This window comes from Pteropus medius, unplaced genomic scaffold (genome assembly GCF_902729225.1).
Source record: "Pteropus medius unplaced genomic scaffold, Ma_sr-lr_union100, whole genome shotgun sequence".
Lineage (NCBI taxonomy): Eukaryota > Metazoa > Chordata > Mammalia > Chiroptera > Pteropodidae > Pteropus > Pteropus medius.
The window spans coordinates 23,380,345-23,396,904 of NW_024349802.1; the positions used below are offsets into that span (position 1 = coordinate 23,380,345).

General features: G+C 42.6%; 1 protein-coding gene across 3 annotated transcripts in view; it reads right to left on the bottom strand.

The window, feature by feature from the left end:
* The window catches only part of LOC120581630 (protein alan shepard-like), a 745,620-nt gene extending 729,674 nt beyond the window's left edge, over positions 1 to 15,946 (bottom strand). The window contains exons 1-2 of one of the 3 annotated variants that reach the window (XM_039836705.1): positions 15,681 to 15,935; positions 14,481 to 14,743 (exon numbers count right to left, since the gene is read on the bottom strand). In XM_039836705.1, coding sequence (XP_039692639.1) covers positions 14,481 to 14,743; positions 15,681 to 15,843 — 426 coding nt within the window. In that variant the 5' untranslated portion in view covers positions 15,844 to 15,935. Of the gene's footprint in view, positions 1 to 14,480; positions 14,744 to 15,302; positions 15,616 to 15,680 lie in introns of those variants that run through there. The other 2 variants (XM_039836706.1, XM_039836707.1) reach the window with 2 other exon arrangements.
* Between the last annotated feature and the right edge of the window lie 614 nt (positions 15,947 to 16,560).

Consider the following 16,560-nt stretch of genomic DNA (forward strand, 5'->3'; position numbering starts at 1 on the left):
TTGAACAAAATTAATTTATGTGTATGGATCTTCTTTGCCGGTGAGGTTGTTGGTGGTACATAGATCCATACTTAAACACATTCTCCAATCGTTCCTAACCTGGAGTCTTTGAAGATAGTATTGGGGTTCCACACATATTCCTTATCACTGCCAAAAAAAAAAAAGTAACAGGAATGATGCATTTGCCCATAATAAAGCTGCCTGGGTTAAATTAAGCAGAGGTGGGTACACGAGGGCCTAAAGGCCAAAGGGGAACCAATGCCTGTTTTTATAAACAAAATTTTATTGGAATGCAGCCCATTCATTCATTTATGGATTGTCTATAACTGCATTCACACTACAGCAGCAAAGTTGAGTAGTGCAGACAGGAAGCCACATGACTCACAAAGCCAGAAAAACTTACTATCTGGCCCCTTGCATTAAAAGTTTGCCAGCCCCTGAAATAAAGTATCACACTTCTCATTTGGGGTTCACACTTCCCTGGCCATCTCATGCAGACCGATAGTTTATTTCTTGGTTTAATAAAGTTAAAATAACAAATTTAGTAGATTAAATCTTTCAAGATTTGGGGTAGAGTCAACAGAATTTTCCTTATTAACCAAGTATTTCCTTGTTCATGCCTACCGAATTTAAAAAAAAAAAAAAAAGACTCTGAACTGCTCTTACACTTGCTTAACAGTATTAAAACCCATCAGATAAGTTTAAGTAGCTGTCTCCTTTCCAAAATAACTTATTGGGTTGGTCACCAATACTTTACAGGGCTAAATATTCTTAGCTTTATATTGTGTTTTTAGAAAGAAAACATGTAAACTACTGGAGATACAATGTTTTTCTTGATTTGAAAAGACATAAGCATGGATTAATCCATATTGTACAAAATAAGAAAATGCTTTTAGCAAAATTTAATAAGAGTATAACAGCTATAAGATTTGAAGTCACTGGTTCGGAAACACAAAGCATGTATATTTTGGCACTGAGAAGGAAAATCTTTGTTACAGTCTAAGCAAATTATGTTTAGGGAGGAAGATTCTCATATTCCACCTTCAAGGCAACAGAGTCTCAATGAGTGTCCCATTTGCTCAAAGCAAAGACAATGCTTGGAATTCTTGGTGAAAAGAACTTTCTCCTCAGACATATCTCTTCAAATTAGATCAGACAAAAGGATTAATTCACAGATTTGGGGGTCCTGACAATTCCATAACAAGGAAAAGCCTTAGACAATTTTTGCTTAAACTTATCCTCCAAATATTACCCTCATGAAGTATTTACAAAGTCAAGACCCCAAAGATCTAGAACATTCTCTAGATCAGGGCTTCTTAACCTTGGCACTACTGACATTTGGGCCTGATGATTCATCGTTGTAGGAGGCGTCTTGTGCATTGTGAGATATCTAGCAGTATCCATGGCCTCTACCCACTAGATGTCGGGAGTACTTGACTCCTGGCTGACAACCAAAAATGTCTGCAGATATTATTGAGTGTCCCCAGTGGTGACAGGGGGACAGAATTACCCCTGGTTAGGAACCACTGCTATAGAGAAGAAGTGGTTATTTCATTCAACCCGTACAAACCAACTATCCGAACAACTGGGAGCAAAATCTGTTCTCTTCAAAGATGAAGTGATTACATGCCCTATCACAGTCACTATCACTGCCATGCTGGAAAGGAGACCAATACTTTCCTCAGAAAATTCCTCTCTGCTAGTTCTCTGATTGCCATCTTGCACTCTAACCAGATTTCCTTCCCAGAATCTAATCAACATGTACAAAGCATCACAGGCATCCATAGTGAGACTCACTTTTCAACTCAGTGTTTTCAGACCCTGCCTCAATTCAACAGCAGTGATGGACAGCCTCTTGTAACTCAGGGCAAAAAACTAAGTAGCCTGCATTTGCTAAAGAGTCCACTGCAACAGATTATTGCCTTACATATTACACATTAACAGAATTTCTTATGACGGTGCCAATAGTTGAATGTGGTTGTTTTCCTGTGATCCTTTTAAATCCCCAATTCAATTACCACGCTCATTTCTCTGATGAATCATCAGCAGAAAGCCAGACAATTTTTTAGAGAGTGATATGACCCTCAGCTGGAACATTACTTCTGTAGGACTCTGCTGTACCTGCTTGGCACTAAACAGACACTCAGTCTAGCCCTGAAGAAGGTTAGGCTTTAGTACTTAACCCAGCATGAAATTAACCTTTTAGAGAACTGTTAGTTTGTCAAAGATAGTTACACAACTGACACCAAAAGGAAAAGAGAATCATAAAACTAAATAATGGAGTGAAATGTGTTGCATTACTTGTTGTTGTATCTCTAGATTTGATAGCCTCAGAGATGCAAATCTCAGCTTTAGGCCATAATTAAATTGATGCATCAAAATGAAGATGTCATGTATATTTTCGACATCACAGCAGCAGTGAAATGTTAGGTCTTCGATGTCACTTTTCCCACAAGAATTTCCCTCTCTACCTTGTCTTCCCTCACTAGAGGAATACACATCAGCAAAGCAACACCTGACATGTTGACATTGCCGCAGATACCAAATCTCCACAGAATTCAGCGGCTGTGCCATAAATGAGGAGTCTCCTTTGAATTCCAAAATTGCCTGAAAGCTAATAGTAGAAGAAAAATGGACACACGACTGTCCAACATTCTGACTGTGACTCTGAACTAGCATGACTCTGAGCTGAATGCCTTTGTTAAAACAGCATATAGGTAATGCACACACATTTCTGAGTGGTAAGAATGAGAAGACACAATGTTAAAGCAAGGAGGTCCCCAGGGATAAAAACCCACTAGTTATTTGATTTTCTCTTAGTCTTGCTCCTTGAACATCCACCTTTCTGGGTTTCAAGTCGCTTGAAGCTGTTGGCATCACAAACACCACAATTCCATCTTTTCACCCTTGACATTCCAGTGGTGAAAAGTGAACCAGCCCTGATGCCCGCGACTCTGAAATGAGCTCCAGCTTCAAGTTCTTAGCTCAGACATAAAGAAATATGAAGGTAATAACTAACGGGCAATTGTGGTTGCCTTGGCTACAATCCTAACTTTTGGCAAATGTACCTCTGTGTGCTTAATATTTGTTTAAATAGTACATGAAAATACTAAAAGAGTGTCATTATTATTGGCTTAACCATATGCGTTTTTCTTTCTTGATTATTGTTCTATTACCTGTATTCTTACTCCCTGGTCCAGATTATCTGCCACAGCTGGGATGGAGAAAAGAGCTCACATCTTTAACTTTCATGTTTTCCACGCGTTGGTACATTCTGAATGTGATGCCTAGGGGCCTTCCAGATAACTGGATGTGTAAATAAAAGAGTTCTAAATCACTTCAAGGTGTCATTCAAATATTCATCCTAGCTAACAGGGAAGAAATTCACCAAATCCACCCCGGGGCCGTTTTCCCATCTTGTTACCTGCTGACACTCATATAATGTGCTAGACAAAGGCACGGCAAGTCTCATATTAGAATCTTTTAGGACTAACTCCCCAGTCCTTTCTCCAATCTTAAAAAAGATCATTTTTCTCACTCACAAATGAAAAAAGAAATATACAAAGGGCTGAAAGGTAGATTTCATTATCAGACTTTTTTGTCATATCCTCTCTTTTTCTTATTTATGCAGACCTGAAACCACTAGTAATCATAATGTATTAGAATTGTATTGAATGAGATATAAGAAGAGGAATAGGAAACCTTAAGGATAGAACTTTGTGACTTCGTACTCTTTATCCATTCTATAAACTGAAAATTATTCCCTGTGTTGCTGTTGCAAGCATAGGGGCTCAATGATGATATTTAGGCTCTCAGCAAGATTTCTCTGCCTATGAATTCTGACAAGTACCATCCTAGTAATCCCCACAAGGTGAAGACAATCATTAGTAAATGGCAAAGAGGAGGTGTCAATGGTGCTTCAGCCAGTGGTACAACTACCCACTAATAAAAGCTTTGAACATGGAACATCTCTTGGAACCAATTTACCAGAGACTATTTTCTAGAATGGCCAAGGACAAATACCAAGACTCAGCGGAGCACCTAAGTAAAAATAGCAACACCCCTAGTCAAAGGTTTTGAGTGAGAGCTTGCTCTAAGCAGCCTCTATACCAACAATATAGGTCGTTCAAAAACAATTTGTAAGTAATTCACTAAAAACCTAAAGCAAATCCCAGGAAATTGTAAAATCTCCATCCTTGTCAAAAGATTAGTTTCAGAGCATCTCTGAGGGACATAAATCAACAATGGCCAGGGCAGGCAGGAGAGGCGACATCATGGCCTGTAACATTTTTGTCCAGAAGAACTTTGGTCAACGGCAGAAATGTTCCATATCTGCACTGCCCAACATAGTAGCCTTTAAATGTGGGGCTTTTGAGCATTTGAAGAATGGCTGGTATAAATGAAGAACTGAATTTTTAATTTTATTTAATTTTAATTACATTTAAATTTAAATAGCCTCCTGTGTCCACTTACTACCGTATTGGATAATGCAGGTCTAGAAACTGAGGAGGGGCGTGGTGAAGACAGAGTGTCTAGTCCAGGCAAGTGAAAAAGCATTGCCAGGAAAGTTGTAGGCTCAGGGCAAGGACAGCGCCACACTTCCATCTTGCGGGCCGTCTCCAATTGATTGTTAGCAAATCCCTGCTTCCAAAGCGAAGGCTGAACTCATTAGGAAAGAGTACTGTGAGTAATTAGCAATGTTTGACAGACAGGAAGACAGAAAGGGAAGTTGGTGGCACATGTGCTGTGATTTGCCAATGCCAATATGGTGAGGAGAAGTTAAACGCAGAGGACGTCGAGGGAAATAGTGGAGGCAGCCAGGTTCGAAGCCGTAAGATGGCGATTCTAGAAAACAGAGTGGATTATGGTTATTTCTTTACTTCTCTGAATTAATGTTCTCATACAAATATGGTTAGGCAGGGGTTCTAAATATATGGCTGCAACCAGACAACTCAGGGACTACTGGTGTCAGATTATTTATTTAGTTGTTTATTTATATGTTGTACTTATTAAGTTGTTTACTAGTTTAGTACCTGTATCTTCCACTAGAATGTGAGCTGCATAAGGTCATGGATCATTCTGGGCCAGAAAGTAGGTAATGGGGAAAAGACTGTCAATTGAGTATTTATACCCAACCTTACTCATCTAAAATATGTTTGAAGATCTACTACATGTAATGTACCATGTTAGGGTTGAAAAAATCGCTATGAAAAGACAGACCCAGACCCCATCCTGATGGCTTGCATCAAAGAGCTAATTACACAACTAAGAATGTATGATACCACATCGGCAGAGACCTAACTTATGGGGTAGGCAGGGAGAAGTTCAAGGAAGGGAAAGTTTTCCTGAGGCACTGAACTGAATTTTAAAGGCTAAGTAGGAATGTACTGGCGGAGAGGGAAGAGAAGGGGAAGGAAGAGCACTGCAGGCAAAGGAAATGGATTGGGCAAAGGCTCTAGGTGGGGCAGGTTAAGCTCCACAAACATTTTTTAAAAAAAAAGTATTACTGTCATCCATAGAGCAAGCAAGGCAAAGGAGCTGGGGAGAAGTTGTCGGGTCAGTTGGTGATGTTCCCAGAGGAGTACCGCAGCCCAAATCCAGACGTCTGAACCCACCCAACATGATCTGAGGGCATCCTTCCTGGGAATGACCACATTGTACCCCATCTCCCAGCATCTTTAATTCTAATGAGATGCTTCTTTTGCTCAATTTCTTAAAAAGGATCCAGAAAACCATGGGGTGAGGAGGAACTCATTAATTCAACAAAACCAGAGAGTTACACACACACACACACACACACACACACACACACACACACACACATGTGCGCGCACACATACACACACTCAGACTTGTGTAAGAGTTTACAAAAGTCTTTCTCCATGTACTACTGAATTTGAGTTTCTGGTCTAGCCAGTTCTTAGAAAGGTAAAAATATTATCCCCATTTCACAGTTGACAACTCTGAGGCTCCAAAAAAAAAACGTAACTTGTCCAAGATTCCAGTTAGAAGGCGCAGAGCCAGGATTCAAAGTCACAGCACCCAAATCCCATTATTCTTCCTGCAAGAGCAGTTTCTTTCCAATAGAGAACCCCATGGGGAATACTGAGTCTGATCCTTAGTGAGCCTATCAACCATAAAATTTTCAAAAAATATTTATTGAGGTGATTTTTGTCTGGTCGGTAAAGCTCCTCTAAGGCGCCTGCTTTTCTCTAGGCAGAGATACTTTCACAGCTAGTGGTCTGAAACCCACTTACTTCATGGTTGGGGATCTGCCTTGGAAAGTTCTACATACACTTATTCAGGAAGGTAGTGTTATTTGTCTGATTCAAATCCAGAGCCTCGCTCTGGACCATTTTTTAAGTCAACTTGGAGAACCTAGAATCATTCACAGAGCCTCATTAGTTCTGAAAGGTGATGAGTCATTGTCAGACCTATGAACCAAATGCCTCAAAGCACTTTCAACAGTGACAGCTCTCATGTCTTGGGAGTCTGTAATGGTCCAGATGTTACATAGAATGAAGGTGACCAACTGTCCCGGTTTACCTAGGACCCAAGGTTTCCTGGGATGGAACAAGTTGGTCACCCTGATGGTAATTCAAGCCTCATGATGCACAGCTGTGGTAAGGGGGCCTCAGCCGCCATCTTTACAGATAGGAGAATCCAAACTAGAGTGGGAATTCACATGGTTTGCCCCAAATCCTCACAGCCTGTAAGAACAAAACTGGGGTTTGAACCAAGATCTGATTCCCGGGGGTCAGCCCTAACCTGACCCTCCGGGAAACCACAGTACTGCAATTTAGCTGAGAAAGATGGACACCTCAAACCTTCTACTTCTCTGGAGAATTCTCCCTTTTCTGCCTTATGAAGTGAATAGGACTTTTTTTCAGGACTGAAATAAAACTGGGAGCACTCTTTTTTGCCTTAAGCTCAATGTCCTGATTTGCATGTCAATGCCAGCAGTGTTACTCCACCTGAGGGCTGCTTTTAAAACACCCAGAGCAGTGCAAGCAGTTTGGGCTGGGAAACTAACCAGTAAGTTGTGAAGAACAGGTCTTAAGACATACCTGATGAAATGGAAAGGGTAAGGGTAGGGCAGACTTAAATTTAAATCCTTCCTCTGCCATAGAGTAGCTGTGTGGTCTTGGGGCTAATAACAGGTATGTATTTCAAAGGAATACTGAGGAGCATAAAATGAAATCACCCAATGTGAATCTACCTTGCTCTATGACTGGCACATGATAAATTCCCAGTAAGTGCTAGTTCACCAACAATCCCCAAAGAAAGGAAACTCAAAATGTCCCTTGCTTTATAATCTCCTCAAACTCCTACCAGGTTTTCTGAAACCTAAACCTATGCGAAAATAATGTAGATTATCATAAGAACACAAACAACCCATTTAAAAAAGAAATGAGCCAAAGATTTGAACAGACATTTCACCAAAGAAACATACAGACGGCAAATAGGCACATGAAAAGGTGTTCGACATCATGAGCTAATAGGGAAACAAAGTAAAGCCACAATGAGATATCATTATACACTTACGAGAATGACTAAAATTAAAAATACTGACAATAGTAAGTGTTGACAATGATGTGGAGCACCTGAAATTCTCTTGATGGTGGGAATGCATGATGGGCGAGTACATTCTGAACAGCTGCTTTTGAAAATAGATTAGTCACTTCCTATACAGTTAAACTTATCATACGACCCAGTAGTCCTATTCCTAGAAATTCATCCAGAGAAATGAAAATGTATGTCTACAAAAAAAAATGTTTATAGGAGCTTTATTCATAAATGCCAAAAATCTGTCAACAACCCAACTATCCATCAACAGATGAACAAATAAACAATATGTGGTACATCCAATCAGTGAAATACTACTCAGTAAGAAAAAAGAACTACCGATACACCAAAAGGAGTGACTATCAAACACACTGTGTTAAGCAAAAGAAGTCAGATGCAAAAGTTTATATACTATCTGCCTCCATTTATATGAAATTTTAGAACAGGTTGGGGTAGGGTGAGGGGAATGTCTGCAGAGGGACACAAGGAACTCTATATGGAGGTGATAAAAACATTCTACCTCCTTCTTGGGCTGATGATTATAAAGGTATGTACATTTGTCAGAACTCATTATACTGCACACTTAAAAATGGTGAATTTTACTGTCTGTAAATAATATGCCAATAAATCTTACTTTAAAAAGAAAATAGATTGTAAAATATAGGGAGTCTAATCTGGGAAGGGGGATGCGACCCTGAGAAAGAGACGGAAGTGGAAGCAGGGGAGAGAGAGGGCAGAGCCAGCCACTAGTTGCTGTGCACAGGACGTGGCCTGTGCCTTTTGGTAATTGGGGGAGCAAACCGAGAAAAAGGGAGTCTCCATGTGTCACTAGCCATTGTCTCCACGTGTCCTAAAGTAACTTTTCACTTGGCTACGCTAATGCCTGTTAGACGTATCAACATTTTACCTTTAAAAATGTGTTAAGTGGTCATTTATGAAGAACACACTAGCAGAGTCACTGCTCCTGCTACTGCCCCACATTACATTTCTGGCTGAGCTGAAGAATGCTTTAAAAAAATTTACAAGTGAGGACAACAGCCTAGTCTAACAAAATGGATCTTTCTAACAATTGATTTCAACTCTGCCAAGGCAGCACCCATGAGGAAAGGAAGATAATCTCAGTAAAAACACCTCAGCCCCATCTCAAATGTGACACACGGGTACCCACAGCAAGTTCCCAGACCTCAGTACATGCGTTCATAGAGGTCCACAGAGAAGTGAGGGCAGTAAAGTGAATGGGATATAACAGGATGGATGTACATGACAGAAAGGGGTGTGGGGTTTGCAGGGGTGTGTTGGGTGAAGGCCACTACCTATTCTTTCTCAAAAAAGACTATTTTATTCTGAAAAAATATATATATTTGTTTGCGTGTGTGTGTGCTTAAATGGCCACCCTTCCCTGACTGAGAAGCAGATATCTGATCCAAGAAAGGCCAGTTGGATATCCTTTCCATGGACTCTGGCCCTTGAGTAGAGTGACAGAAAAGCAAAAAATGGTTGGAATTTATTCTTCTATGCCAGTGCCCTTGAGAGACCATTCATTGCTTTCTACTGCTTAGATGTGACATTCTCTGGCTTCGGTATTTCCCAATAACCAGTTTTATCATTTTGCCTTTGATTCTGTGATTACCTGACTACCTTACACTAAAATACCTTTTTGTTCAAAATTAATGTCAGTTTCTGTTTCTTGCAACCTAAGGGCCCTAAAGGATACAACTTTTTAGCTCAATCATTTTTTAAGTCTTAAAGTTGCCACTGATTCCTCCTGAGAAGTTATAAATGTAACATTTAAAAAAGCAAGTGATCCATTAGCTTTATTAATGTCCTGTGTGTAGCCTGGGGCCTGGGCGGGGAGGCAGGGGCCTTCCATCCTGGCCCCCCTTGGCTTTCCTAATGGGAGAGAAGCAGTCTATTGACAAACCAGAATAAAGCATAACTCTTTTCCAACCTCCTGCCCACCAGGAAAAGACCTGGGACCATCTTCAGGACAGCAAGGCAAAACTGTGTCATCGAGCACCAACTTGCTTTGACTGTTTATATCATTTTCAACTCAACAGCCTTGGAGAAACTGAAAATTCTAGGTAAAATTGGAGTCCCAAATGATTCTTTTAAGAACCTTGGACCGTAACAGTAATAATAATAATCAGAATTGTTATTATTATTAACAATTACTGAGCAGTCAGTACCTATGAAGCACTAAATCAAGAACTTTATAAGTTTAATTTCATTCAAGCCACACAATAACCATAATAGTAGGCATTAAAATTATTCCTATTTTACAGAAGAAAACACTGAGGTTTTGAAAGGTTAGGATCTTACTCAGGGTTAACAGCTAGTGAAAGAGCCAAGATCAAATGCGGGTCTTTCTGATTTCACTCTTAATCAGAAAGCCAAAACCCTAAATCAGAATGGCATCCTACATAATGTGGACAAGTTTCTGCTGCTGTGCTGGAAATAAGAGTTATCCTGGCAAACACAATGCAAAATCAAAAGGGCTTCCATTATTTTTCATGCCAGGTACAAACACCCAAGGGGTTAGGCATCAAAGTGAACTGTCTTGATTTTATCAATTGCCTTTTCTCCTCTACTTGCCACTTGAGACTTTGCTGTCCTGACAAACTCTATCTTACCTGGAGCAGGAATGTTTTTCAGGATAAAATAAAAAAATACTATCACTCCCCATAAGTTAACAGCACTCAAGAGCTTTGCCAAAGTTGTAACTCTCATAGGGCTCACTGCAGTGTGATGCAGAGCTCGGAGGACCTCATCCTTTGTCTCCACAAGCTGCATCTACCCACCAGAAAAAGGGGGGGAGGGTTAATCTGAAGTTAAATTTGGCTCTTAAATACCCTCTTCATGGAGCCAGCCTTTCATGTGTAAAGAAAGTCTTAAATCCTAAAAGGTTAGAAGGGAAAACATCAATACGTTACACATTCACACAACAAAAAAATTGACTGGATGAGTTTATCTAATAGTGTTATACCAATGGTAATGTCTTCGTTGACATATATGTACTATGTATGTATGTATGTATGTATGTCTCTAGGACGTTAATGTTAGGGGAAGCTGGGTAAAGGGTATGTGGGAATTCTATCTTATCTTTGCAACTCTTCTATAAATCTAAAATTATTTCACAATAAAAGGCTTTTAAAATGTACCACATAGGCTGGGTAAAAGATTCCCTACAGCATCGTCTGTAAGACTGATTGATGGTTTAGGATAGAACACATTGAGGTAAGAATCTGGAGTCATTTTCAGCAATGAAGTACCATTGGTAGCAACAGCACACAGAGTCTCTCTACTCCAAAACCACAAGAATGACATATCTTGCAAACCAAGATTTGAATGAGAGCTAAACAAAAAAGAGAGTATGGTTATGCCACCTCACATCTGGGCCATGAATACACAGTTAATACATATAAAAAAATCATGGTAAATAGTGTGTACGTGTGTGGGGTGGGGGAAGGGGGAAGGGAGAGAGAAAGATAAAGAAAGAAAAAGGAAGAATATATGAATGAGATGAAGCTAAAGTAGACAGGAAAGAATCATTTATATCACACATCTGGGATCAGGGGAAGAATTCGGACATTTGCATAAGTAACGATAACATAGATGGAGTGAGATACTGGGGTGCTGGTCCTTCAACACGGGGAACTTTTTTCAACTTTTCCCAACTTTTCCAAACAAGGTTTCAGAATCACCTACCTAAGAGTTATTGAGCATAAGCAAAGCACTTCAGAAGGGTTTTAAAAGGCACTAAAAGGATGGGATATTTAAGGCCTACAGAACACTGCAACAAAATTTTGAAGATTATCAAATCCAGAGTCAAGAACACTTTCAAGGATTTCAAGGTCTCTTATTCAAGGACAATGACCATTTCATCTTCATCTGTAACACTAGAAGAAAAGAGTTTTGTCCAGTTTATAGAACCTCTTTTCAGATATGAGGAAGAAGTTCTTGAGGTAACGGGTGAGGAAATATCTCACTAGGTCCCCAAAGAGGTTTATCCCGCTGTCTCTGGATGTCATTGCAAGGTGTGGAGACTGCTTTCCTGTACCTTAAAGCACAGAGGAGGAATAAATGGTCAATTTAAGGTCTTATCTATTTTGTGGAATCAAAGCATATATAGCATGTAGCTACTTTAACATTTCTCTGAAGAGTACTTGCTAGAGAGGAATCAGGCATTGTTATTCTAGGAACAGAAAGTACCAGTCACGTCACAAAACTCTGCCATAAAAAAAATCCCTTGGCTGATCTAGTTTCCCAACCTTTTTTCCTATTTCAGAGACTTTCTGAAGACCTATGACCATAAACCTGAAATTTAGGAGACATGCTGATCGGGCACTAAGCTCCAATTTCTTCTCCAATATGACAACTGGGGTAAATTCCTGAGAAAGTAAATCATAGCCCCAAACCAGAATCTGAAAAAAATAAATAAATGCCATTATCGCCCCAGCACCTTATGGGTGTGTGTGTGGGGCAGGGGCGGGGTGTTAATATCCATTGACATCCTATTTACAGTACCCTTGCGTGGTGGAAGATTCAAGATAAAACTACAGTATTCAAAATTTATATTTTATAATTCTTGTGAGAAGAAAATGTAATAGTCCAATACATCACATTTGTACATTAATGTGTTTAATACTACTGTGATAATCTCCCCCACCTCACCCCAAACAGCTTGGTAAAACCACATTCCACTTTATCCCAGTTTGTCTTCCATTTATATTTTAGTAGAATAATTTGGTTAGACACCCAAAGGCCTTCCCACTAATGAAATCAGGATTTGCTAAGAAAAATCATTTTATAACTTGTCTTAGTATCCATCAAAGACAAAAAGAGTTATTAAAGTCTGAAACACAGCAACCATCCTCAACTCTTAAGAGGAATCAGAAGGAGCATACCAGAGACAAGCAAAGGGTTAACACAGCTCATTTCTGGGTTAAGGGAAGGATGCAACATCATTTTTTAAGGCAAACACCTGGAGGGAAAAAAGTAGTATTTTGTTTCCACCTCAAGAAATTACAGACAAACATAAAGCAAATCACATCAGTGGAATACTCAATTATCTGAACATGCTAATTAACGAACTGTAATCAACCGGCTTTCAAGTCCTCTCTTCACCTGCTGTAATATTTGTAGCGCATTGCCTTCCTTATTCCTCACAACCAGTAGAACATTAGACAGTCTGCATGGTGCATCCAAGGGAAACAAATAAGCACAGATTTTTGCTGATGGCAGGAATTTCTCATGCTCAGGGCAAATGAACCAGCAATATGGAAATGGCAGTACTGGCTGTATATTTTAATTATTCCCCACACCTATTTTGCAAAAGAGACTTAAAATACAATTAGGTAATATGATGCTCAGTTACGGTTATTTCGTAAAACTGAGCACAGACAGTCACTTAAAGTAGTAAATATGCAGTCATGACAGAAATAAATATTCATGAAATCAAGAGCGACTAGAAAGCTGAGGATATTCGAATATTAAAATTCATCAGAGTTTTTACAATGTAAATCTTGTACGTATTTGTAAGGCACCGAGTCCAGTCTAGAGTGTGTTCAAATTCCGGTGTCTTGGTAGACTGCCATTTAAATTACAATATTGATTTTGGTAGATAAACAACAAACTTAATCCTTAGCTCAGTTTCAAAATGCAAAACAATTTTGAATATTTGGAAATATCAACTTGTTAAAGTGAGCCTATCTCCAAACACAGAACAGCAACACTCAATTTGATCCTGATGCTTTGGATATTTGTTTAATCCACTAGCACCTTTGGAAAGGTCCAACAGTAACCAAGGCAATCTTCTAGGAGCACTTCATGACATGCAATTCTTTTCTAGCCGGGAGAAGTGACTATTTTCTTGTGCACTTTCTTAATTGAGCAAAGGGAGAAAGCATATTGACTGACCTTTAATATTCTGATTTGTTGAACCAACTTTTCCCCAACATTAGCAGCCAGTTTCAAAATGTATTAACGAATACATGTGTACACTTTGTACAGGTACAACTAAACAACACTAGCTTCCACAAAACAGAACTCTCAGTGTACGTGGAGGAAGAAGACTGTACTCAGAAACAAAGCTGTAATAAATTCATTCTAATAATATTACCAAGGCATTATTTTCTATGTCATTTCTTCTATTTTACAATTTTCTCAACAGGAAAAATTAAAATAAAATAAAATAAACGCTCAGCACCAGAGAAGGGCATTTGAGCCATTTCTTACTGGAGTCCAATTACTTGAAGAACTCCTCTCTCCACAGTAAGTAGTAGCTGCCCCCTGGTCTATGATGACACAGCAGGGCTGCAAAGATTTACAGGGCTCATCTGCTGCCAGGCACTTGGTCTCTGCCCTCCTAGGTAGGAGGGTGCCAGGTGAGGAGGAGGACCTGGACCTGAGAGCTGGGTTAAGTAAGCAGTGATTTCCATTCTACCGAGGAGTCAAACTTTGCTCCCATTTTTGTCATCTTCAGGTTGATGTCTCCTCCCTCCACGGAGTCTCAGAAGCCACTTGGCAGCTCCTGAAGACATTTGTTTCCCCCTGACCTAGATCATCCAAATAAGCCTTGGTTTATACTGTGCGGGCAAGCAAAGGTCTCTCAACACTGCTCTCCTGAGGTGTGGGCTCTGCCCTGGCTTCTCATTGCATGTACCACAAGACTTTTCTCTGCACACACAGCTGAATACGGAAACCAGGACAGACTTCTGCACACGCCTTCCAGTTCAGAAAGTCACTATCGCCATCGATTCCCTTAAATCTCACGCCTTCCCCAAATCTGCAACCCCCACCACCGCACAAACGAGGAAAGAGGGTGCGGGAAGCGGAGGGGTTAAAGTGACAGCCACTACTAGAGCTCCTCGGTTTTGTTCAAAAGGTGTCACAGCGCCAACACACTGTGGACCTACCTTGCTCTCTCCTTTCTCGCTGTTGGGTCTCGCCTCGGGATCGTCGCTGTCCTCAGCTCCTGCACTCTCGCCGGGCAGTTCATCCTGAGCCAGCTGCTGCTGCTGCTGCTGCTGCTGTTGCTGCTGCTGCTGCGGCTGCGGCTGGGGCTGGGGCTGGGGCGGCTGTGGCGGCGCCTGGCAGGCTCCGCCAGCCCCCTGGGAGCGGGGGATGGGCTCCGGGCGCGGAGAAACTCCCTCAACATCCATCTCCATCTTCCCATTCACTGGAGGGCAAGACAAAAGCGGAGCGGAGACTTGGCAGCGGCGCCCGGCGGCTCCTCAGCTGCCCATGGCACGCATGGCTCGCCGAGGGGGGGGCCGCCTCCCGCGCGCCCTCCCTCCCGCCACCCTTCGCCCGCGCTCCCCGCGGCTCCGCTCGCCTGGTCGGCTCGGGCACTGGCGGCGCCTGGGCCGGGGAGCGTGAGGAACGGGCGGCCGCGTGTCCTTGGAGCGGTGGCCTTCAGGCGCCCCCGGCAGTCCCGCTAAGCAGAGCGCATCCCGGCGGCGGCGGCGGCGGCGGCCGCGGCGACGCCTCCCAGCCGCGCGCCCAGCCCCGGGGCCGCTCGGGGACTTGCTCTCCAACCCGGCCTCCCGATCCGCGCCGCTTTCGCGTCTCTCCTGGGGCCGGTCGACGTCCCCCCTCCCCTCCAACCTTCCGAACAAAGTTACAGGAAGAACAAAACGGATCGCGGGGGTTTGCCGGGCGAAACGGACAGGAATAGGAATACCAGGTGTAAGTGAGATCTACCATCCCCTCCCGCTGACCAAGCGCCGACCCCTCACCTTTGCCCTCTCCCCGCCGCACAGGAGCCAAGGAAAGGAAGGTTTTCCGACCTGGCGAGGACTGGAAGGAGAGGAGCATACGGAGGGCTGATGGCCGGTGCGCGCACCCCCAACCGCAGGCGACCCCCACCTCCACGCTGGCCCGGGGCTCCCTTCGTCCCTCCCGCGGCCGAGCGTGTCTCCAGGGTCAGCCTCTCCGGTGCGTGTGTGTGTGTGTGTGTGTGCGCGCGCGCGTGTGTGTGTGTGTGTGTGTGTGTCCGAGCTCCCGCTCCTCGGTATGCTCCGCCGCCGGCGACTGCGCGCCACACAGCCCGGCACTAGAGAACTGGAGTAAAGAGGAGAAGCCAGCGGCCAATTCCAGGCAGGAAATCGACCTACCCTCGCCTGAGGCTGGATCGCCGGCTAGAACCGGGAAGGGGTGGGGCCCCGCGTGGATGGCGTGGACGCGAGTCTCGCAGCGCGCCCGAGTTTGGCGTAAAGGTTGGCAGTGGAGGGTCGATGGGGGAGGCGGAGGGAAAAGCGAGAAGTCGCTGCCAGGCATTTACTGCAATGTACCCCGGGGTGGGCGCCAGCTGGGCGCCGCCGCTCCCAAGTGGCGAGCTCTCCTGTGCTGGAAAGGGCGTCCTCAGCAGCGCAGGTCTCCAGGAGGTTCCGGAGGTGACCCCAGGCCAGGCGGTGAGCTGCGCCTATAAATATAGATAGATAGTGAAGACAAGGGTAGACTTGGAAATTCTGAAATCGGGGCTCACCGACAGTCAGGTGATCGGGATGACTTCTAAATTTAAAACCACTTGGTCCTGGGGAGTAGCTTACAACTTCACGGGAACTGTTACCGCAACTCTGCAGGTCCAGGAGGGACCTTCCAGCAGCTAAGAAGAGAAATAAAGGGTTATTAAGAACCTGTTTAATATTAAATAAAGCCCATTGTTCTGGGCTTTGAGTTCCATAATGCCCCCAAATGGATCAAGAGATAAATGAACTATTCATGCATTTCTTAGCAGAGGATGGTTTTTTCCCCCTAACATATAGTGTATCACAGATAACATTTGCCTAATGAAACTAGAAAATTGCATTGTTCATCATGTGACTGTTTTGCATTAACTTAAAGACAACTTTTACATATCAAGACACTTCCCCAATAAATGCAGTCACGCAAGAACACATCATTAGGTCTTATCCTTCAATGCAATCTCAAAATCTCTGACTCTGCCTATAAGTGTGACGGAAATTAATTGCCACTTTAATTTAATCAGTGTAA